This window comes from Myxine glutinosa, chromosome 13 (assembly GCF_964187855.1).
Source record: "Myxine glutinosa chromosome 13, kmMyxGlut1.1, whole genome shotgun sequence".
Lineage (NCBI taxonomy): Eukaryota > Metazoa > Chordata > Myxini > Myxiniformes > Myxinidae > Myxine > Myxine glutinosa.
The window spans coordinates 52722363-52746670 of NC_136273.1; the positions used below are offsets into that span (position 1 = coordinate 52722363).

General features: G+C 43.9%; 1 protein-coding gene across 1 annotated transcript in view; it reads left to right on the plus strand.

Moving 5' to 3' along the window:
• LOC144888678 (nucleosome assembly protein 1-like 4) overlaps positions 1-24308 on the plus strand; it is a gene marked incomplete at its 5' end in the record, with an annotated part of 50502 nt that overhangs the window by 24952 nt on the left and 1242 nt on the right. Inside the window, 3 exon segments of the mRNA XM_078767494.1 lie at positions 3347-3369; positions 12853-12990; positions 17264-17320. Coding sequence (XP_078623620.1) covers positions 3347-3369; positions 12853-12871 — 42 coding nt within the window.

Genomic DNA, 24308 nt, shown 5'->3' on the forward strand with positions numbered 1-24308 from the left:
TGAAAGTTCATTCTTGAGATTGGACGGATGTTGTTTTCTGAATCTCCTGGGAGTAGACACATTTGAGGGTATACACATCTTACAGGTTATTCTCCTAATTTCTGCTAATTTCTGGAAGGTTCGAATTGGGTGTTTATGCACTTCAAGAAAAGTGATATGAACACATCAGAATGGTATTTGATGACTCAACTGTGCAGTAAAAACCAGTTCTGACTCATGTTGAGAAAAATGAAGAATTGCCTAAAAATAGCATAAAACGGCAAAAGCAATGATGATCAGTGAGTAACAAAGGAAGCAGATTACGCATTGACTATGATAACGTGGCATTTGCAATGGAGATAATTACTGCTGATAATGTGATGCCAAAAGTTTCAGTCATTATAGACGATCATAGTCATGACCTCTGCCACCGTAGGTGGATGGAGGTTATGTTTTCACCCCTGTCTGTTTGTTTGTCTGTCTGTGAACAAGATATCTCAAAAAGTTGTGCACGGATTCGGTGGAAATTTGGCAGAGAGGTATTGTATGTGACAAGGACGAAATGATTAGATTTTGGTGAAGATTCAGATTCGGATCCGGCTAGTAGAATTTTTTATATCTAAATATATAAATATAAACGATCATAGTCATTTCTGACAGTAATTGTGCAACAAAATGGCGCACTGAACTGTATGTCTATGGACAGCGTTTTCCATTGGTTGGAAACTCAGCTGTTTTGACGAGGGACCCGTCTAATTACTTTGTTAAAAATAAATATTCTTTCTAGAAATATTTTAAAACATGAGATTTCAGTTGTTGGGTGTGAGAGCATGACCCGAGTTAAGCGTGAGTCTTGTGCTAAACGCGTGAGAGTTCACAGGTAAGACTTTGGCAAATTTGAGGATACTTTTCAAAGTTTCTGGAGATTTTGTCACAACAAAAATATTTCCAATCACGAGCCACACATACATTTTTTTCTAGTCAATCTGTACCTTGCTGGAATGTGGACGTACAGGTGTCAGGAGTACACTTATCGTTGTTACACCATTACCATTCCAGTGCGGTAGTTGTTTTGCTGCCACTTCCTTCCACTCTACTCATCTCTTATCTCCGTCTCTCTCTCTCTCCATCTAAATACAATGGGCTTCACTTAAATCAATGCCAAGCTTTCTCAAATCACGATTTCAAACACAAATCTGTTGTAATATTGAAGAAATTTTGATGGTTTTCAGAGACTCTCCAGAGGGACATACCAAAACATAAGGGAGTCTTGGTGTAGTAATCTCTGTAGTATATTGTCGAGCCAAATCACATCTTCCCCTCATATCAGTGGAAAGGAAAGATGCGTTGTGAGTGTAGTTAGAGCAATCCCATTGTTGTTTCCCTAAATCCCAAACTCTATTCCCAAACTCCATGCCCAAACTCCATTCCCAAACTCCATTCCCAAACTCCATCCTCAAACTACATTCCCAAACTACATTTCCAAACTCCATTCCCAAACTCCATTCTCAAACTCCATTCTCAAACTCCATTCTCAAACTCCATTCCCAAACTCCATCCACAAACTCCATCCTCAAACTCCATCCTCAAGCTCCATTCACAAACTCCATTCCCAAACTACATTCCCAAACTCCATTCCCAAACTACATTCCCAAACTCCATCCTCAAACTCCATTCCCAAACTCCATTCCCAAACTCCATCCTCAAACTCCATTCCCAAACTCCATTCCCAAACTCCATCCTCAAACTCCATTCCCAAACTCCATTCCCAAACTCCATCCTCAAACTCCATTCCAAAACTCCATTCCCAAACTCCATTCCCAAACTCCATTCTCAAACTCCATTCTCAAACTCCATTCCCAAACTCCATTCCCAAACTCCATCCTCAAACTCCATTCCCAAACTCCATTCCCAAACTCCATTCCCAAACTACATTCCCAAACTACATTCCAAAACTACATTTCCAAACTCCATTCCCAAACTCCATTCCCAAACTCCATTCTCAAACTCCATTCCCAAACTCCATTCCCAAACTCCATTCCCAAACTCCATTCCCAAACTCCATCCTCAAACTCCATTCCCAAACTCCATTCCCAAACTCCATCCTCAAACTCCATTCCCAAACTCCATTCCCAAACTCCATTCGCAAACTCCATCCTCAAACTCCATTACCAAACCCCATTCCCAAACTCCATCCCCAAACTCCATCCCCAAACTCCATTCCCAAACTCCATTCCCAAACTCCATCCTCAAACTCCATTCCGAAACTACATTTCCAAACTCCATTCCCAAACTCCATTCCCAAACTCCATTCCCACACACACACACACACACAAGCTCAACCGACACCGTTCGACGTGCCTCCATAAACTTCCTCCATATCCAAAATGAGCCTTTCAAGGCAACCTGGGCCACCTTGTCACACATCCTCCTTCTTTCTGTCCCACACACTCCCAGCCTAGCAAGAAATGCAGAAAAGGAATTGCCAATATACCCTCTACACCCCACCTCAAATGGCTGACACGAAACGCACCAACCCTTCTCCCGGCACTCTGCCTCCAGCTCACTGTACTTTCCTCCCTTCCTTTCGTGCACCTGCTCCATGTTCTCTTCCCAAGGTACCGACAACTTCCCTAAGATGACCTGTCTTGTTGCACTTGACCAAATGACAATGTCAGGCCGCAACCTTGTCACACAGATCTCCTCTGGGAATACCAATTGTGGCTTTAGGTCTGCCACCACCTGCCAATCACAAGCATCTGACAGCCCTCTTGCTTTCCACCTCCTCCTCCTCCTCCTCTTTCCACCTCTTTCCACTTGGCCCTCTTTGACAAACCACACCTCTCCCCCATCAGTCTCCTTCTCCACTCTTCTCTCTCTCTCGATCTCAGCACCTCTTGTTGCACCATCTGCACCACCACCGCCAGCACCTGATCATGTCGCCACCTGTATCTTCCTGCTGCCAATGCTACTGAGCATGCACTCAGTGCATGCTGCACCGTTCCCACACCTCCAAACAAATAAAATCTCTCCTCCTGCAACAACCCCCACAATCTCAAGTTTACTGGTGACGGAAGCACATCATACGTTGCCCGCAACAGGAAATTCAACAATATTGGCTCCATCCTCCAAATCTCTTGCCACTTCAATATCTTCACCCGCACACCTTCCCACATATATATATATCTATATATATCTATCTATATATATATTCTTTTCAAATAGAAAACAGTCTTTTCAAATACTCTTCTATCCACTTCTCTAAGAAAGCTGTACCTGGGATGGCATGAACGAGATGCAAATATATTTATCATGGAAAAAAGTAAACGATTTAACTCGTCTTTCTCTTCCCACGATCTCTCCCCAGTGTCTGTGGTGGAGAAATCCTCGGTGAGTGTTTCCCTACCCCCCAACCCCCTTTCCCCTTTGTTTTGTTTAAAATTGCAATTTGCATTGCCCTGCATGTATTCACAGCATGAATTTTGTTTTGATCAAACCTTCTCTCCCTCCCCCTTTCAGTCATGCCATGTGTTGTTTTTTTAATGTCCTTGTTGTGTCATCTTGTACAGACATTTTCAGTTCAATTGTCGTGCAATGGATTTGTGGAGTGCACGTTGTGGCTATTTTATTTATTTATTCATTTTCTTTCTATTAGCCTTACCTCTTCCAGAAGAATGGAAGGCTGTTGTAATTTGTTTGCATCACTGAGCTAGTGAGTCTGTGAGTCTGCAAATTGATCACCTTTAATGTAGATTATTCGTTCTCCGATCTCAGTTGATCCTCTGTATACCCTGGCGAAGCTCTGCTGTTAATAGCTCATTCTTTTTTTCTTTCTTTTTATCGATAATGGAATTGAAATAAAGCTGTCTAATTTATCCATAAGCAAGGGAAGGATGCATGGGTTCTGTGCAGCAACTGTGGCGTGCTCATCAACCATCCTGTGAAGCACCTGCGGCATGCAAATTAATAGGTGCTCTGCAAGGCTTGTGGACTCTATTAGTGCACCAGGGCTGATGGCCTTAGACACAGTTTCACAAAGTTGTCTAATTTAACCCCAAGTTGATTTTGTACCTCGAATGTGGATTTCATCAAAGTTCGGTGAGCCCATTCCCGACTGAAGGCGTGTTTTTCTGCACCGAGATGGGCGAGGTCTACTCTAGTCTAAAGTGCCTTCAGAAAGTATTCACACCCCTTTACTTTTTCACATTTTGTTGTGATGCAGCCTCAATTTAAAATGGATTAAATAAAAAAAGATTCTCACCAATCTACACCTACACAAAAAAACCCGTAATGACAAAGTGAAAAAATGTTTTTAGAAATTTTTACAATATTATTGAAAATGAAATCCAGAAATATCAAATTTACGTAAGTATTCAGCCCCTTGAGTCAATACTTCGTAGAAGCACCCTTGGCAGTGACTACAGCTTTGAGTCTTCTTGGGGATGTCTGTATCAGCTTTGCACATCTGGATTTGGGGAGTTTCTCCCATTCTTCTTTGCAGATTTGCTCAAGCTCTGTCAAGTTGGATGGGGAGCGTCGAGCGTCGCAATCTTCAAGTCTTTCCACAGATTATCAATGGGATTCAAGTCTGGGGTTTGGCTGGGTCACTCAAAGACTTTCACATTCTTGTAAGGAAGCCATTCCAGTGTTGCTTTGGCTGTATGCTTGGGGTCATTGTCCTGGTGGAACGTAAATCTTCGCCTCAGTATAAGGTCTTTTGGATTCTCAAGCAGGTTCTCCTCAAGGATTTGCCTGTATATGGGTCCATTCATTGTTCCCTCCAACCTTACAAGTCTCGCAGTCCCTGCCACTGAAAAGCATCCCAATAGCATGATGTTGCATCCACCATGCTTCACGGTAGGTATGCTGTTTGATGGGTGATGAGTTGTGCTCGGTTTCCGCCAGAGATAGTGCATTGCATTCAGGCAAGAGAGTTTATTTTTCGTCTCATCAGACCACTGTATCTTTTGCCTCATGGGCTGAGTCTTTCACTTGCCTTTTTTTTACAAACTCGAGGCATGCTGTCCTTTTTCTTCCGTATGGCCCCTCTCCCATAAAGCCTCGAGTAGTGAAGTGTTGCATAGATTGTTGTCTTTTTGGCAGATTCTCCCATTTCAGCCGTCGAACTCTGTAGTTCTGTCAGAGTGGTCATTGGGTTCTTGGTCACCTCCCTGACCAAGGTCCTGCTTGTCTGGTTCTCAGTTTGGTCAGACAGCCAGCTCTAGGAAGAGTTTGGGTCGTTCCATATTCTTTCCATTTCCAAATGATGGAGCTCACTGTGCTCTTGGGGACTTTCAACACTCGATAAATTGTTTTATACCCTTCCCCAGATCTATGCCTCCTCACAATTCTATCTCGAGTTATACAGACAGTTCCTTGGACTTCATGGTAGAGTTTCTGCTCTGACATGCACTGTCAACTGTGGGACCTTGTATAGAAAGGTGTGTTTCTTTGTAAATCATGTCCATTCATTGAATTGGCTACAGGTTGACTTCAATCAAGTTGTAGAGACATCTCAATGATGATCAAAGGAAATTGGATGCACCTGAGCTCAATTTGGAGTGTCATCGCAAAGGAGTTGAATACTTATTGACTCAGAACATTTCAGCTTTTAATTTTTAATTGTTTTGTAACAATTTCAAAATAATAATAAATTCCACTTTGACATTAATGGGGTATTATGTGTAGATCAGTGACAAAAAACAAATTCAATCCATTTCATATTCAGTCTGTAACACAACAAAATGTGAAAAACTCAAGGGGTGTGAATACTGTTGTGGATATGAGAATGTTTTTTTTATTTTGTTGTTGTGGTAAAATGTTGTTGTAAAAGGTTGTTGTAAAATAGCACCCCTCCTCCCTCCGTTGTGGTTGTATAAAGGTCAAAGGGCGTTCCCGTAGTTAGTCCATAAAAACATACGTGCAGGACACGATATATCTTTTCTTTTGACAGTTATATCCTTATTATGTGTATTAGCGTAAGGCTGTGTCTTCCATTAATTGAAATACTCCATTGCACCAGTGAAAGAGATAGATTCCCTTTCATTCCCCCCTTTCCGTCAATTGCAATTCGCAGCGCCTTCCGCATTTTGGTCGGTTTTTCCCTTCATCCGCCATTGACCACGAGGCAGGGTTGGGGGAAGGAAGGCGGTTCCCCACCTCGTCAGAGAGGGGAGGAGTGAGCCAGCCCCACTCGACCAACCATGAGCCAGGGGTTTGGCTAGAGAGGGCGGAGGAAGAACTTTTGGGGGAGGTTCGCCAAGGTTGAGGGGCGGGGCCTATATAACCCACAGCGCGACGCTCCCCCAGTCAGTCGAGCTTGGAAGCAGAAACGGAGATGCACTTTTGAGCCGAGACAAGGAGGGTCACAAAGAGCTGAGTTGGTCGTCAGGGGTGGTCAGTGGTTGCGTTCAGTGGTTGCGTTCAGTGATTGCGTTGAGTGGTTGCGTTGGAGAAGGAGTGGTTGGACAAACAAAAGAAGAGAGGAGAGAACCCGTCACGCCAGACCCCCCCCACGAGCGCGTCGGCTCCGACCGTGATCCGACCCGTGATCCGACCCGTGATCCCGCCCACACGACAGGATCGGTGGCTCCAGCGGCCGTCGAGGGCCCGCCCGACGTCCCGTGCAGGATCAAGCTCCAGCCAGCTCCGTGCCGTCCTCCCCCTCCAGCCACACACCTCCTTCCAGCCAATCCACTCTGCAATTCCCCGTGTGAGTCGTCTTTGTTTGTTCTGTCCTGGGGTTAATTAAGTCTGTATAACGATAAGCTAGTACTTCCCTGTGTCACCTGCGTCTTATGTGCTTGTAAATAAACGTCACTGCTTTCTTTTTGCTTGTGTGTAAATAGTAAATAAATGTAGTAGTATTTCAAACCTTTCTTGGCCTTCGTTTTCCTCTTTACATTGCGTCGTTTTTGTCTTTTCCCTCATTGAGCAGCTAGGGTGCGATACGGCCAAAGTTCTGGGTGAATCGGGTGAGTCAGGGATCCTGTAACGGTCGCGGAAATACCAAACCGCTCGGTAACTAACATCTTAATCCGCGATCGGTAACAATTGGTGTCGAGGAGTGAGATTCGGACCCGAAGCGCGCTTCACGCACTCAAAATTATAAAGAACCGAAATTTGTTTGTTTTAAAAAAACCCGAATTTTGAAATCGCGCCATGGCTGTTCAAGGCGACGGGATGCCGGTGGGAGAGATAGACGGGGTGGAATCGACCCAGGACCTCGGGGAAATGTATGTGGAGGAAAGGGAGGAGAAAAATGGCAATGTGGTTGCGGGAGTATCAGACGCGCAAAATGGCGCTCTCGCGCACGTGGTTACAGAGGCACCAAATTTTGCCGCGCCCTTTGTACCAACGTTGGAAGACATGCAATTAATTATGGCTGAAATGGAGGCCCTTTTGGACAGGAACAGGGAGCGATTGTTAAACCAAATGGAAGCAATAACGAACAGATTGGGAAACCAAATTGAAGCAACAACGAACGGAATGAGGGCCGATAGAGAGGCATGGGAGCAGGGGGACAGAGACCGCAAGTTGGGCGAAAGGGTCCCAGGGGTGCACGACGAGGTAACGCGGGTCGAAAAGCGCTGGTTGAGCGAAGCGGAGGAAAGCACGGGTACAATGACGGGGGTAGAAATCGCGACACGGGGTTTGGAAAAGCCGGCGACCGATGAGGTAGAGGGAATTTTATTAAAGCCAACGGTCGTCGAGGTGAACAAAGAAATTATGGGTATAGTTGAAATTGGAGAGACCGGGGACTTAAAGTTAAAAGAGCAACAATCGGAGGAAGGAATGGAAATTGCTCAAAGTCTAAATGCACATCCTGATGCTGTACTCGCTAATCCAAATGGAAGTTTGCAGGTTTTGGTGCAGGGAGGAAGAAGAACCCCGAAGGTGAGACGTGCTGTGTATTGTGCGGGGAGATTTTGTAAGAGGATGTTTAGTGACAAAAGAATTTTCGCGCGCTTGGGATCGAGGAAGCATCCGGGCGTTGGTGAAGGGTCCCGTGTGAGTGGAAATGGCACGTGTGGGAGAAAAAAGTGTGCGTCGGCGAATGGGTGTGTTTTTGTGAGGGTGAAAGGGGTAGCGTATGCTTGTAAGCATGCAAGTAAAGCATCGACGGTAACCAGGTTAGCGGTTAGGGCGACGGATAGCCGATGCGAGCGCGCGGTGCGAGGGGTGCTTTGTTGGGTGCGAGGCCCGGCGAGGGTCGATGCTGCGTCGCTTCTCTTCGAAGCGTCGTTGCCGATTCGGGCTTGGCCCCGCCCCGCACGGTCGAGTCCGGGCCTTGGCGGGCGAGGCGACCGGTCCGGTTCAAGGGCGAGTGGGAGGAAGCGGAACGGTGCCCCCTCGTGGGGACGGGGTTCCGACCGGGGGAGATTGAGCCATCGGGCCCGGGACCGCAAGGTGCCGCGCCGAGATGGTGCGTGGAATCTCGGTCCAACCAAACCACCTCCCTTGAACCGAAAGCCGGCCGGACTCAACCTGCAGGCGACCAAACCACCCGAATTCATTGCTCGGCTTTACGAACCGAGTTTAATGATGTCACGGCGCACCGAGAGGATCTAATAAGTAGACAGGTGATGATGATAGTGATAGTGAATTGATACGAAATTTATAATAGTGGGTAGAATTGGCAGTAAATGGAAAATTTTTGATTTGTGGAATTTGGATGTGCAAAATTGATAGTGAGAGACCCCCGATGTGGTGGGATGGCAAATCCACCATCCCTCACAGACGTGGGGCAAATGCGCAATAGTTTATGGGGTGGCTATGACAACCGAGCCAGGGAGGGCTTGGATATTGATAGGGATCTAGCGAAGATGACATTAGGTAACGTTAAGATTAGTTAGTGACTGATACCTGTAGTGGGGACGCAGGTAGATTAGGGTGGATGATAATGACGTGGGAGCGCAATAGTTTAAAGGGACGACTGGGAAGCGCAAGTTTCAGAGGGGAGTAGTTAGCTGAGATGATGCCGTGTGTGTGAGGATTGAACAGGTGTGCTTGAACAGGTGTGATTGCACAGGTGTGCAACTGAGCAGGTGAATGGAGCAGTGTATGAGGGAGTAGTGGTGATTGCGTGTTGTGCTGACCAAATGGTCCAGGAAGAGGAGGAGGGTGCAGGTGGCACCAGGTGTGAGTGCACAGGTGTGCACCAACAGGTATGGAATAAATGGTAGTGTGGAATATCTGGAGTATTGGAATGGATGGTCGTGGAGTGAGTATGGTGGAAATTGTGGAGTGGAGTGGATGGTGCGAAGGTGTGAATGGGGGAAGAGTGGACCCCCATCACGGATACCCGGGGCGGGTAGTGTAAGTGTTAGGTAGAGGGTACAGGTAAATTGTGGTTGGATATTGGCATCTGTGGTGCGGTTGGAAGAATGATGTTTGGATGGGTGCATTAGTGTTGTGGAAATGGCTGGGCGTGTAGCCTGTTAGTGTGTGTAGTTGGTTTGGGCACTCCACCACTGTGAGGATGTCGGCCAGGTGAGGCCGCAGGTGGGCTCTGGGAGCCGGTAGTAGTTGTTGTGGATGGGGCCCGAGGATCCGGAGGACGGACCCGGGTAGCCCAGTGCCAGAGGGCACCATGGGGTGACAGAGCCAGGAGAGGGGCTGTCCCCAGTTAGTTAGGTTAGGGTGAGGAGCTAGGTAAGCTCGGGTGGCAACTGCAGTGGTGGAGGTGTGCAGGTGGGTAGACCTGTTGGGAGAGCTACACGTCGCAGCCCAGAAATTGTGCGAGGGCACCGGGAGATGAATCGGGGGAGTGAGACCCCAAATTGAGAAGCACCACAGTTTGGTCAATGGGAATTTGGTTTTTAGAACCCATAGTGTAAGTGGCCAATGGATTGGCAGGGAAAGACCCCGGGTAGTGTAAAGTGTGTTAAAGTCATTTAGAGGATAGTTAGGATGAAGGATCTCCTCGCACCATCTGCATCCACTCACCTGAGGTGACAGGTACTCCACACCATGCCATGTTTTAATTATTTTTGATGCAAATGTTTTGGATTGTGAGACGCATCATGACGTGGGTGTGACATTGTGCTTTGATGTTCCATCTCTGCCTCCTTATGAGGATTGATGATGAATTTGGTGATGGCAAATTTTGAAGTAGAGGGATTGTGGAGACGAATTTGGTATAGGGGAAATATGGGGAAGACGTGACAGTAGTGACGAATTGGTAATGTGTAGATTTTGTACATATGGGGTAAGGGCAAGGGTAGGCTAGGTGACAGGGGGGTGACGTACGGTAGGGACGAGCTTTCTCACTTCGCCCTCCGTACGCATTTCGCCTTGCATTGCCTTTTTGACGTGTACCCTTGTGACCTTACCCCTCGCTCAATTGTCTTTCTTTTGTCTCCCACATGACCTGTGCGCCGTTGGGCGCCGAGGGGAGCGTGCGTGGGTCGGCCATTGTGCGCCCGAAATTCCCAGAACCAGCTGTCTGCATCGATGCACCACATTATGGACCACATGTCTGTGGCCGAGCACCACTTATGGACCCCATGGGTTGGGGCATGGCCCCTCTGCTGGAACCGGCCATGAGGGCCCGAAATCTTGCTGGCGGACCTTGGCCACAGGGCACCGATGCCCCACAGGTGAACCACACTAGTCGGCCCTGTGGGCCATAAATAAAATAAATAAAAAAAGGACACATTGGGCACACTTTATTGAAAATAGGCCGCCAGTAAGCAAAGCAAAAGAATGACAACATCTGGAAGACAAATAATAATAACCAGCAGAGGGAGCCGAAGAGCAAGAGATCACCTGCAGGGTTAGGGGTTGTTGATTTTATTTTTATGGAACACTGATGAACTATGGTGACTGCACCGATTGGTGCTTGGGTGTGTATTGGTGCGTTTTTGGGTGCTTTTAATGGTGCGTCGATGCAGAGCAGACTGTCTCCCCCCAGAAAGAACAATTACAGGTCCTGGGTTAGTTTTGTAAATAAAATTAGCGTCAGTGTAAATAATGCTTCCCACCGTCAGTGTGTAGTTTGAAGACCATTCCGCAATTCGGTTAACTGTGGGCGTAAGTCTGTTAGGTAGGGTGCAATGGAGCAGCGGGACACATTTATTTATGTTTTAAAACTGTCGCACTCAGGGTCAGGTTAAAAGTAGAGGGAACTACACCTACGTGCCACACTAAGGTAAAAGTAATAGGCCTGGGACGTGCCTAAGGGGAGGAGGGTGCAGTGTTGTGGATATGAGAATGTTTTTTTTATTTTGTTGTTGTGGTAAAATGTTGTTGTAAAAGGTTGTTGTAAAATAGCACCCCTCCTCCCTCCGTTGTGGTTGTATAAAGGTCAAAGGGCGTTCCCATAGTTAGTCCATAAAAACATACGTGCAGGACACGATATATCTTTTCTTTTGACAGTTATATCCTTATTATGTGTATTAGCGTAAGGCTGTGTCTTCCATTAATTGAAATACTCCATTGCACCAGTGAAAGAGATAGATTCCCTTTCATTCCCCCCTTTCCGTCAATTGCAATTCGCAGCGCCTTCCGCATTTTGGTCGGTTTTTCCCTTCATCCGCCATTGACCACGAGGCAGGGTTGGGGGAAGGAAGGCGGTTCCCCACCTCGTCAGAGAGGGGAGGAGTGAGCCAGCCCCACTCGACCAACCATGAGCCAGGGGTTTGGCTAGAGAGGGCGGAGGAAGAACTTTTGGGGGAGGTTCACCAAGGTTGAGGGGCGGGGCCTATATAACCCACAGCGCGACGCTCCCCCAGTCAGTCGAGCTTGGAAGCAGAAACGGAGATGCACTTTTGAGCCGAGACAAGGAGGGTCACAAAGAGCTGAGTTGGTCGTCAGGGGTGGTCAGTGGTTGCGTTCAGTGGTTGCATTCAGTGATTGCGTTGAGTGGTTGCGTTGGAGAAGGAGTGGTTGGACAAACAAAAGAAGAGAGGAGAGAACCCGTCACGCCAGACCCCCCCCACGAGCGCGTCGGCTCCGACCGTGATCCGACCCGTGATCCGACCCATGATCCGACCCGTGATCCCGCGCACACGACAGGATCGGTGGCTCCAGCGGCCGTCGAGGGCCCGCCCGACGTCCCGTGCAGGATCAAGCTCCAGCCAGCTCTGTGCCGTCCTCCCCCTCCAGCCACACACCTCCTTCCAGCCAATCCACTCTGCAATTCCCCGTGTGAGTCGTCTTTGTTTGTTCTGTCCTGGGGTTAATTAAGTCTGTATAACGATAAGCTAGTACTTCCCTGTGTCACCTGCGTCTTATGTGCTTGTAAATAAACGTCACTGCTTTCTTTTTGCTTGTGTGTAAATAGTAAATAAATGTAGTAGTATTTCAAACCTTTCTTGGCCTTCGTTTTCCTCTTTACATTGCGTCGTTTTTGTCTTTTCCCTCATTGAGCAGCTAGGGTGCGATACGGCCAAAGTTCTGGGTGAATCGGGTGAGTCAGGGATCCTGTAACGGTCGCGGAAATACCAAACCGCTCGGTAACTAACATCTTAATCCGCGATCGGTAACAATACTTTCTGAAGGCACTGTTCAGAATTCAGGAAGTTCAGGAAGTCGTTTATTCCAAGGCCTTTATAAATTACATCACACGCAAGCAGCTTGTCACCCATTTTGTTTCTTTGTTACGATGAATACCGACTTTGTTTTTATTTTATTTTATTCTTTAGACCTTTAACCTATTGTTTCTTATTCTGATGTTTTCATCTGATGTCTTTCATATTCTGATATCTTTAAATATATATATTTAGTTGAGCTCTTTTGGAAATGTGTTGATTTGAAATGTAATGTATTTGTTTCGTTTAGATTTTTATTGTTTCCCCACACCTCTTTCCCCAAAACAAAATATTTTTTGTGTTGTTTTGCTTGTTTATTCATTTTCACACATTATCTCAGGATGTTGAAGATGCTATGATCCTGGAAGTGGATTATCAAATAGGTCAATTTTTACGGGAGCAAGTCGTGCCCAAAGCTGTCTTCTACTATACTGGGGAGGCGACGGCACATGAGGCCGACGAGGAAGAACTGGAAGAAGTGAGTATGACAAATTAGTAATCTATATATAATGGAGCAAGCGTTTTTATGTCCACTCAAAACCCACTGGTTGGACAGCTGAGCTAACGCCACCACAATTTTAACTTTTAAAAAATCATACATCTACCATGTTGGTGCTATGGTAAGCCTAAGTCCTCTTCGGAAGTGTCGTATTCACAATCGCCAAAGCCTCCGTATAAGTTTTCAGCTCGGTGTAAAACAACCAAAGTGACAGTTAAAAGGTATCTCCTTTGGAGGCCATTTTTCCCCGCACAGCGGGGGTTGGCCTTTTTTGGGCACCGTGGTCCCCTTTTTGAAGCAATGTTTTTCTGCCGGCTGCCCTTCCTGCCGCCAACCCTGTTAATTGCCTCTTGCGACACAGGGAATTACCAGTGTACTGGTACTCAATTTGCCGACCTCAGAAGGATGACAGGCTGAGTCAACCCCCCTGGCGTTAATTCAGCGATCGACTGGGATTCGAACCCAGGATCCTAGGATCCCAAGCTGGCACCCTAACCGCTAAGCCAACACCAGGCTCAAAGTGACAGTTAAAAGGATCATCAATTATCGAAAGTTTGGAGCCGATAGGCGTAAAGGGCTTTGTGAAGGTGACGGTGCATACTGGCTTCAGGCCTCTGGTATCAGCCTATTGCCCAGTGCAATTGGGAATATCTGAGCTATATAACTATGATGTAATATATGTGCACATTAAGTAGTACGGATATTTTTGCTTCATGTACGTAACCCAGGTTTAAAAAAAATTATTTTTGGGAGCAATCGAGGCAGCGGTCTGTTGCTTATACATCACCCAAATAAACGGATGTCAGAAGAACAGGTGTTGCATGCTTGAACAAGATCACCCACAAGGTGGATACTCTCTAGTGAATAGAATTGACTTGATGTATATCCATGTATGTTAACCGTTGTGGAAAGCAAGGAGAAACTACCATTTCAGGTGTTAACCCTCCACCGAAGCAAAAGAGTCTATGGCCTCTTTTGCTCCAACAAAGGGTTAACATCCGAAATATCAGCTTCTCCTTCCTTCCCATAGCAGTTAACATACTTGGATAAACATTATGTTAATTCCATACATTGTTGCACCTGTCCCTCCCCAACAACACAGATAGAGACCAGCCTTCACAAGTAAGACTAGTTATTCATTCTGCAAGAAATCATTATCACCTTTTGAGTACGATTCCCTTTTGAGTATGATTGGATGTTTACAATGGTGAAGATTGGATTTTATAAAATTGTGTAAAGAAAGGAGAGCTTGGTCTGCTTTGTTTGACATGGTACGTTGACGTTTTTCTTGCGTAATGTAGTCTTTTGGGGATTACATTTTCTCACGACTTTTCAAAGACTGATAGGGCTCTGCTGCAACTAAAAACAAGAAAGAGCAATCAGATTGCAGAATCAGATTGCAGAATATCATTGGTCACATGGTGTGGCAGCCATATTAGATTTAAGGAAAATATTAATGATATCTCTGAAACTGCCTACCCTATCAATGTGAAATTTTACATATATCATCTAACACCAGTGTTGCATATAGTTTGAAAATGATGACGTCGTAGGTCATGTGGTTTGGCAACCTTCTTGGATGGAAAAAGGAATCTTATCCGATCAACATGAAACTTCAAAACGTGATCCCCTACCCATACATATGCAGAGTGTACATTTTTTAAGGTCATATGTCATGTGATATGTTAGCCATATTAGCTTGAAAGCCGGTAATTAAAAAAGTCCCTTCTGTGAAACCGCTTCACCGATCGATGTGAAACCTCTCATGGCTGGTGAAAATGTGATACTTGAAAACAGCTAAAGGGATTTGAATCAAAATTGTTTATTTTTAGGATGGTGAACGAGGGCATCTACCTGCTGTGGGACTATGCGGAGACATATTGGCGACACAGTCGCATTGCTCTCGTCATATATGACCCTAAGCATGCTGGAATGCAATTTGCTTATTTAACACAAGGGCCACACCTGTGTGGAAGCTGTTGCTTGATGTTCCTCATTTACCCAGGTGTTTCCATTTTTTTGTCCACGACCTGTATGTATTTATTGATGTGTATGTGCGTTTGAAAATCATAGAAAAGAAAAAAAACAGGGCTGGGCTACTTTCCACCAAACATTGCATACAAACTGGATAGTGGTGTATCCCGACCTCTTATTCAGGTTCACTATGTTAACAAATATAATTTCGTTCAAAATTTTGGTAGATTAGCAAAACTATACATTTTTGGAATATTCAGAGCATGAGGAATCCAAAAATTAATGTTTACATTTGCGTAGACACCTTTGCGAAAATGACACTCAGGACAGTGATGAAGATAGTCAGGTTCACTATGTTAACAAATATAATTTCTTTCAAAATTTTGGGATAAGCAAACCTGTACATTTTTGGAATCTTCAGAGCATGGAGAATCTGAAAATCAATGTTGGCATTTGCACAGACACCTCAATGGCCGCCATTTTGGATTTTTAAAATGGCCGCCATAAAATACATATTTTGCGCGATCTCGGCTTCTAGTCAACCTAGAGACTTAATTAAATATGCTAATCCTATGTTTTCTGGGTCAATGAATCCAATAAAGGCCTCAAAATAGTGCTCAGGATTATAGAAAAGCAACAAACAAATTTTGTTACAACAAAATATAACTGTATTACATAATACATGATATTGCAAGTCCTTTGAAGTTATAGGTTGTTATAGGAAGTTATAGGTAGTATCAGATTGAACTATAAATCCTATACACAGGATCTACTAGGTCTATACCGTTCAGGAATATGCTTTTACAGATCTTCATCACTGTCCTGAGTGTCATTTTCGCAAAGGTGTCTACGCAAATGTAAACATTAATTTTTGGATTCCTCGTGCTCTGAATATTCCAAAAATCTATAGTGTTGCTAATCTCCAAAAAATTTGAACGAAAAAACATAGTGAACCTGACTATTTGCATCAAGGAGTTCAAAAAGGGAGGGCGAAATCCTGAGAATTTATACATCTTAGCACAGAAGCCGATATCGCATGTTCATTTGGCCAGATGTTACTTGTATTGTTTTCAACCATCAACCACCTAGACTACGGCAAAATATAACCATTATGGAATGAGTACATTAATGTTGCTGTTTGCGTACTAACTCAGGAATAGTTTAGCAGTTAAACTATCACCATGTGATCAATCCATTAAGGGGGTGGAGGAGGAGGGGATTAGGATTAGTTCCACCTTCTGGCCTGATGATGCCTGCAGTCCAGATGTGGAGGTTTGTGGACAGCATGATGTCCTGTTCACCTTTACCTCTCTGAAGATCTCTCTACCTGTATCTCTTCTCTTGTTTGCCCTTTTTCTTCCTCTTTCTCATCTATTATTCGTTGTAGTACATGTTTATATCAAATTTTAACCTAGAAAAGTTTATTTGATGACTGAGGTTGTAAAAAAAAAACCTTTTTTTTAATACAGATGTAACAGTAGTTGTTTTTTTGTTTTTTTGTTTGTTTGTTTTTAATCCTCTTTTCATTCCGACTGAAATTTCTCGAAATTTCTGACAGATGTAACACAACGAGTTTAGTTTGAATACGAAGCGGATGCGGACGGGATTTTGATGCTTTCTAGTTGTCCCTTTTTGGGTGGTAGGGAGTTGGTGTTCTCAATTGAGCACATCGATCCATGATGCTCAGATCTAAAATTCAAAACTCATTTGAGGTTGTGTCCATCGTCTCCTGATGTATGTGCATGTGTGTTTTTTCGTCGATTTCTCATCATGTCCTTGTTGTGCACTTGATGTGGTGGTGGTGGTTCATGTGCAGCCACCCGGCTTCTGGTTGCATCATTTTCAGTGGGCACGTCTGCCGCTGATGCAATGCCTCTCTATAACCAGTTATCTGGTACTCATTTTGCCGACCTCGGAAGGATGACAGGCTGAGTCAATCGCACCTGGTGTTAATTCAACGGGATTCGAACTCGGGACCTTAGGATCCCAAGCCCACCGTCATAACCATTAGGCCAACACCAGGTATGTGCACTTGATTATATGTGCAATCTTCTGAGCCATAAGCCATTGACAACAAAATTAAAAAAAAGAAAACAAAGCTCAAGGAGGAGCTTGTGCATGGAACCACGTTTGAAAGGATGGTGAGAGCCATGTTTGAAAGTCAAAATCTTGTTTAAATCTGGCAAAGTGTTTTCAAAAGGGATTTGAAGAACTCAAAGGAAAGTTGGTTTGCTGAGATTGTCTTAAATTTATTTGCTGTTTGAATGTTTTGCTGCAGCTTGAATACGAATCAGAAAGTGAAGACTATGAAAGTGATGAATATGATTACGATGAGGTGAGACACAACAACAACACAACATGCATTTTAAAGGCCATTTTCCCAACTAGAGCGGGGGTTAGCCTTGCGGTCCCCATGACAATCTTCTCCATTTTGCCCTATTTTCTGCATCTCTCCTTGTTAACCCCCTTGCCCGCATTTCTTCTTCCACCATCTTCAGCCAAGTCTTTCTCGGTCTTCCCCGTCCTCTACTTCCTTCTACATTCATTTCCATCACTCTTCTCAACCAATCACTTTCATCCTTCCTCAACACATGACCAAACCATCTCAACCTGCTCCTCTTCACAACATCAATCACAGGCTCTATTCCCATCATTTTTCGCAATTCATAATTTGTCTTCCTCTCAACGATACTCCGCACATCCATCGAACCATTCGCATTTCCACCCTTTCCAACCTTCGTTGCTGCTCTACGTTCATTACCCATGTCTCGCTCCCATAAATCATAACACTTCTCACACATGCAGCATACACCTTTCCCTTCAGCTTCAACGACACTCCCCTCATCATCAGCACGCCACTCAGTTCCCGAAACTTATTCCATGCACATCTCACTCCAGCAACCATTGCCGAGTCTGAACCACCTTCTCCATTCAGCATGTCTCCGAGGTAGCAAAATGTTTTCACACCTTCCAGCTTCACGCCGTCTCCAAGATCCAACTCAACATTTCCTCCATCTGCAGCTCCCTCTGTGCACACCTTACATTTGAATGTAGCTGCCACACTGGTTAATGACCCTCTCAGACCACTACATTTTTGATGAACCCACTCAGCGCACATTGTACATTGAATGGGGTTCACTCCGACACCCTTCCTACACACAGCACAGGGCCACTTCCCAGTTCTTTCCACCTCACCACATGCTTTACCACTTGTCATCACCTTCGTCTTTCCGATATTCACCTTCAGACCTTTTGCCTCCATACATTCCTTCCACTTGTTCATCTTTTCCTTCAGTCCATCCATACTTTCCGCAATCAACACCAGATCATCTGCATACAACAACTCCCACGGTAAACCCTCCTTTACGTTCTGAGCCAGCACCTCCATCACAGCTACAAATAGTAGTGGACTCAGTACCGACCCCTGATGCACTCCCACCTTCACCTCAAACTCACCACTGTTCCCGTCCTTCGTCCTTACAGCTGTGCGCGCTCTTTTGTACATTGCCATCACTACTCTGATCAACCATTCCTCCACTCCTAACTTCCTCATTGCCCATGTCAATACTTTGCGTGGAACCCTATTGAATGCTTTCTCCAGATCAACAAACCCAAGAAACAACTTCTTCCTCTTCTCCATGTACTTCTCCTGCAACTGCCTCACAATGAAAAGCGCGTCTGTCGTTCCTCTTCCTGGCATAAATCCAAACTGCATTTCGTCGATTTTCACTTTCTTCCTTATCCTCCTCTCCATCACCCTTTCCAATACCTTCATTCCATGCTCCAATAACTTTATCGCTCGGTACGAGCCACACTCCAGAGGGTCAGCAAACTCCAAAATCCTTTCACCTTCTCCATTTTTCACACCATATCCGTAACCCCCATGAACTCCGTCAAAACCATCCATACTCCTTCCCACATGTCCATTTAGGTCTCCTCCTACCACAACACCTTCCTCATCTTTCACATTTTCCATCAGCTTCTCTATCGCACACCAGAACTTGTCCTTCTCTTCATCGCTTTGACCAACCTGCGGAGCATATCCCGAGGTGACGTTCACCAAGAGCTTTCCAATCATCATTTTCACCATCATCAACCTATCACTCACTCTAGTCACACTCACCACACTGTCTACAAACTCCTCAGAAAACAGAACACCAACACCATTCACGCCCTCCAGGCACGCTTGCCACATAAACTTGTATTTCTGTCCCTGCCTACCCTTCACCATTCTCACACCACTTCCCTTCCATCTCATCTCTTGCACACAACATATGTCCACTCTTCTTATGACCAATACTTCCACCACTTCTCCTGATCTCCCTGTCATTGTCCCTACATTCCATGTCCCAAACCTCAGAAACCGATCTCCACTTCGGGCTGTACCCTGCCCATATGTAGTTGTAATTGTCATGGTTCTCTTTTTGAGGAAATGTTTTTATGGCCAGATGCCCTTCCTGACGCCAACCCTCTTAGTCGTCTCTTACGACACGCAGGGATGCGGTGTACCTATTCTAATCCAGGGTAAACACTGGGAAACGTTTAAAACATGGAAATTCTGGGGGGGGGGGGGGGGAGGGCGGCGTCAGCATCACGGCTGCGGTTTAAACATATTTAAATAATATTTAAACAACACCATGAAAAACAATCTGGGAAAAGTCTCTAAGTGAGAACGTGGATTTGAGAAAGCAGGAGCAGAGGTGGAAGAAAAACGAGATATAGGGGGCGGGGCACAAGTCGAGACGAGGAGGAGAGCGAACAAGCACGTGTCCGGGAGGAGAGAAAGAATTAATATAGAAATTTTTTTTTTGTTTGTTTTGTTTATTTGTTTGTTCTGTTTTCAAAACGCTGGACAAAGGGTAAGATGTTCGTGAGAGGTAGGGGGAAGAAAAGAAAATCAAAGAAACAAGCAAATACTATGAAGGAAAGAACCCATATTCACAAAACACTGACCGGGGGGGGGGGAGAGGAAGCCTGGAGAGACCAGGCCGCACGAGGCGCGAACAAAAAAACGGCTAATTCCACACAAATTTGCAAAAACTACAAAACCAAAACCAAATACAAACACACAATAACACATACACAACAAAATACCCAGCGCAAATTTGACAAAGAAACGAACGGGAAAACACTCAAACTTTGATGCCGTGGAGAGATCGAAGCAAGCCTCGTCGCTCGAGGGACCGGGGACCGGAAGATGAGGTGAGAGCATTCTTTAATTTCACCGCATGCAAAGCAGGGTTGAGCAATTGGCTCGCTCTGTCTACAAACGTCGGTCTATGATCGAGGAACTACTTAATTACAATTTAGTTTTATCTTTTAGGCTGGTTAAAAAAAATTCCTGTTTATCATCGCCGCCCGCCCCATAAAAGTCGTCCCCCCTAAAAATCTCTTTTTTTTTTTTTTTGCTCGCGAAGTCAGTAAAATCCGTTCCCTGTGTTGAGGAGCTGAGGTACCACAGATGAGTCATATCATATATGCAGTACCTGCAGTAAGAGTCGTACTGCCGAGAAGAGGCCCACTCGGAAGTTCAAGAAGTAGTTGGTATTCTGAAGGAGATGCCAAATATCATCGGCAAACGGGCGAGCCTTACGTGATAATTATTGCTGTGGATTTCTCGTCAAAAATTAAACGAGCGCTACACTACATGTAGTAGTAGGTGATGATAGATACATGAATAAACGGCAACCAACATTCTCTTGGTGTTGAACTCTACTCAACATCTATGAATGCTATAATAGCAGTAGCTGCTGATTGATAGGTGTATAAACGCGAATGTGGAACTCTAGTCAGTAGCTGCTGATAGATAGATACATCTATGAGTGTTATAATATCAGCAGCTGCTGATAGATAGATACATCTATGAGTGCTATAATATCAGTAGCTGCTGATATATAGATACATCTATGAGTGCTATAATATCAGTAGCTGCTGATATATAGATACATCTATGAGTGCTATAATAACAGTAGCTGCTGATATATAGATACATCTATGAGTGCTATAATAGCAGCAGCTGCTGATAGATAGATACATCTATGAGTGCTATAATAGCAGTAGCTGCTGATATATAGATACATCTATGAGTGCTATAATAGCAGTAGCTGCTGATATATAGATCCATCTATGAGTGCTATAATAGCAGTAGCTGCTGATAGATAGATACATCTATGAGTGCTATAATAGCAGCAGCTGCTGATATATAGATCCATCTATGAGTGCTATAATAACAGTAGCTGCTGATATATAGATACATCTATGAGTGCTATAATAGCAGTAGCTGCTGATATATAGATACATCTATGAGTGCTATAATAGCAGCAGCTGCTGATAGATAGATACATCTATGAGTGCTATAATAGCAGTAGCTGCTGATATATAGATCCATCTATGAGTGCTATAATAGCAGCAGCTGCTGATATATAGATCCATCTATGAGTGCTATAATAGCAGTAGCTGCTGATATATAGATACATCTATGAGTGCTATAATAGTAGTAGCTGCTGATATATAGATACATCTATGAGTGCTATAATAGCAGTAGCTGCTGATATATAGATACATCTATGAGTGCTATAATAGCAGTAGCTGCTGATATATAGATACATCTATGAGTGCTATAATAGTAGTAGCTGCTGATATATAGATACATCTATGAGTGCTATAATAGCAGTAGCTGCTGATGGATAGATACATCTATGAGTGCTATAATAGCAGTAGCTGCTGATGGATAGATACATCTATGAGTGCTATAATAGCAGCAGCTGCTGATATATAGATCCATCTATGAGTGCTATAATAGCAGTAGCTGCTGATATATAGATACATCTATGAGTGCTATAATAGTAGTAGCTGCTGATATATAGATACATCTATGAGTGCTATAATAGCAGTAGCTGCTGATATATAGATACATCTATGAGTGCTATAATAGTAGTAGCTGCTGATATATAGATCCATCTATGAGTGCTATAATAGCAGTAGCTGCTGATATATAGATACATCTATGAGTGCTATAATAGCAGCAGCTGCTGATAGATAGATACATCTATGAGTGCTATAATAGCAGTAGCTGCTGATATATAGATCCATCTATGAGTGCTATAATAGCAGTAGCTGCTGATATATAGATACATCTATGAGTGCTATAATAGCAGCAGCTGCTGATAGATAGATACATCTATGAGTGCTATAATAGCAGTAGCTGCTGATATATAGATCCATCTATGAGTGCTATAATAGCAGTAGCTGCTGATATATAGATACATCTATGAGTGCTATAATAGCAGCAGCTGCTGATAGATAGATACATCTATGAGTGCTATAATAGCAGTAGCTGCTGATATATAGATACATCTATGAGTGCTATAATAGCAGCAGCTGCTGATAGATAGATACATCTATGAGTGCTATAATAGCAGTAGCTGCTGATATATAGATCCATCTATGAGTGCTATAATAGCAGTAGCTGCTGATAGATAGATGTATAAACGCGAACCAGACATCCTTTTGATGTGGTTAATGTCCTCTTCCATGTCTGCCAAACTGCTCAATATGCATGTACCGGTACCATGAAGTGATATTTCGTGGCGAGGAATTCTAGTCAAATATGTATGAATGCTATGGCAATAGCTGCTGATAGATACATGTATGGCAACCGGACATTATTCTTAAAAGCCGAAGTTTTGGTCTACCATTGTTATATGTATCAGCAAATATTAAAAGTAAACAGAACTCAATGTGACATAGGTTTCTTAATTTTTTTATTTGAATCGTATCAGTGCGTACATACGAAGGTTTACTTGTTTAGAAATCATAACATGATTCATCATATATGTCCGATCAAGTATATTTAAGAAAAAAACATATTGTGCGGTGAATAATCCATTAAAATTTCACTCTGAAAAAAAACAAAAAAACCCTCCCTCCCTACCCACTTTTTTGAAAAAACGTGATGATAAACACGAATTTTTTTTTAACCAGCCTTAAACAATGTGGAACATGAATCGGAACACAAACCTGCAGTTTAGCTGTACTTTGCATCTGAATTTGGCATATTGTATGGAATTTCGTCCTGAGTGCACATGCTCTGACGAGTAAGGTAATTATTTTATTCTGTCTGCCTGTCAAACGACATTCAAAATGATTTTGAACAGGAAACTTAGTGTTTTTAGGGACGTCATAAAGGACACAAACAAGAAGCACGAATAACTAATGTAATGTGTTAAATAAGGTGGTATAAAAGACGGTGTATCAACGGCCTTGAACTTTCGAAAAAGCTTTTTTTTTGACAACCTTTAAAACCTCTTTTTATTTCAATTGAATGATATACGTGAACACCGTAGAATGCAAAATGCCTTATCGGCACTTCCAAAAACCTTTAGTTCAGCAGTACATACTTGGAGAAAATATTATGCCATTTTACACGATCTCAACCAATCAAATGTGCTGCTCGTGCTTAACACTGAGGAATATCGATATTCAGACAAAATCGCAGGTCGAAGGAAATGTAGATAATGCTCAGTAACACGAAGCGAGCGTTGAGAAGACCCTTTTCTGGCCTTTTTCTCAAGACTTTGTGGGGGTAAGGTGTTTGATGAACTCTCTAGTTTAAAAGTTATTTTTTTTGGCATACAAATTATATCCTAATGGAAGGGTGACATGACGGGGCAGAAGACAAATGCTGACATTGGGGATATATATAATCACAACGGGATTGAATGAGCAACAGGATTGGAGTAGGGGGTGGTGAGAGCTTGGAGATGCTTGGGGGTGGGGGGGGGAGGGGGGGGGGTGGGTATGACTACAAAATAATGTGAAGCAGATTTGGTTGTTGTACCTCTGCAAACTGGACTTCTCAAGGTTCCCAAATTTAAAATTCTGAGATAAGGACCGTGGGATGGGTGTAATGAGCTGCTGTTGAAGGCATGGGGAAAAGTCGTGTTGTTGGAATCGGCCGATGGATGATAGACCACGTGCTTCGGTGAGAAACAAGTTTGCAAAATATGCCTTGTGAAGAAGAAGGTGAAGAATATATCATGATGAAGAATGTGGTATTGCTGATGCCAGAGAAGTAAGGAAATTTAAACATTTTAATATTTTCAAAAGCTTTTGAAGGAAGAAGCATTTTCTGCAATGAAGATGCGAAAATGATGGAAGAAAAGGATCTACAGGAAATACGGGGTATAAGGCAGAAAGAAAATCATGTCCGAGTGAATTTTTTTGGAAGGGGAGGAGGGGGGGGGGGGCGGGCGGATGGGATAACGTTTAAAAGACAAAGCAGAAATTTTTTGGTGAAACGGGATGATAAAACAATCTCAAAA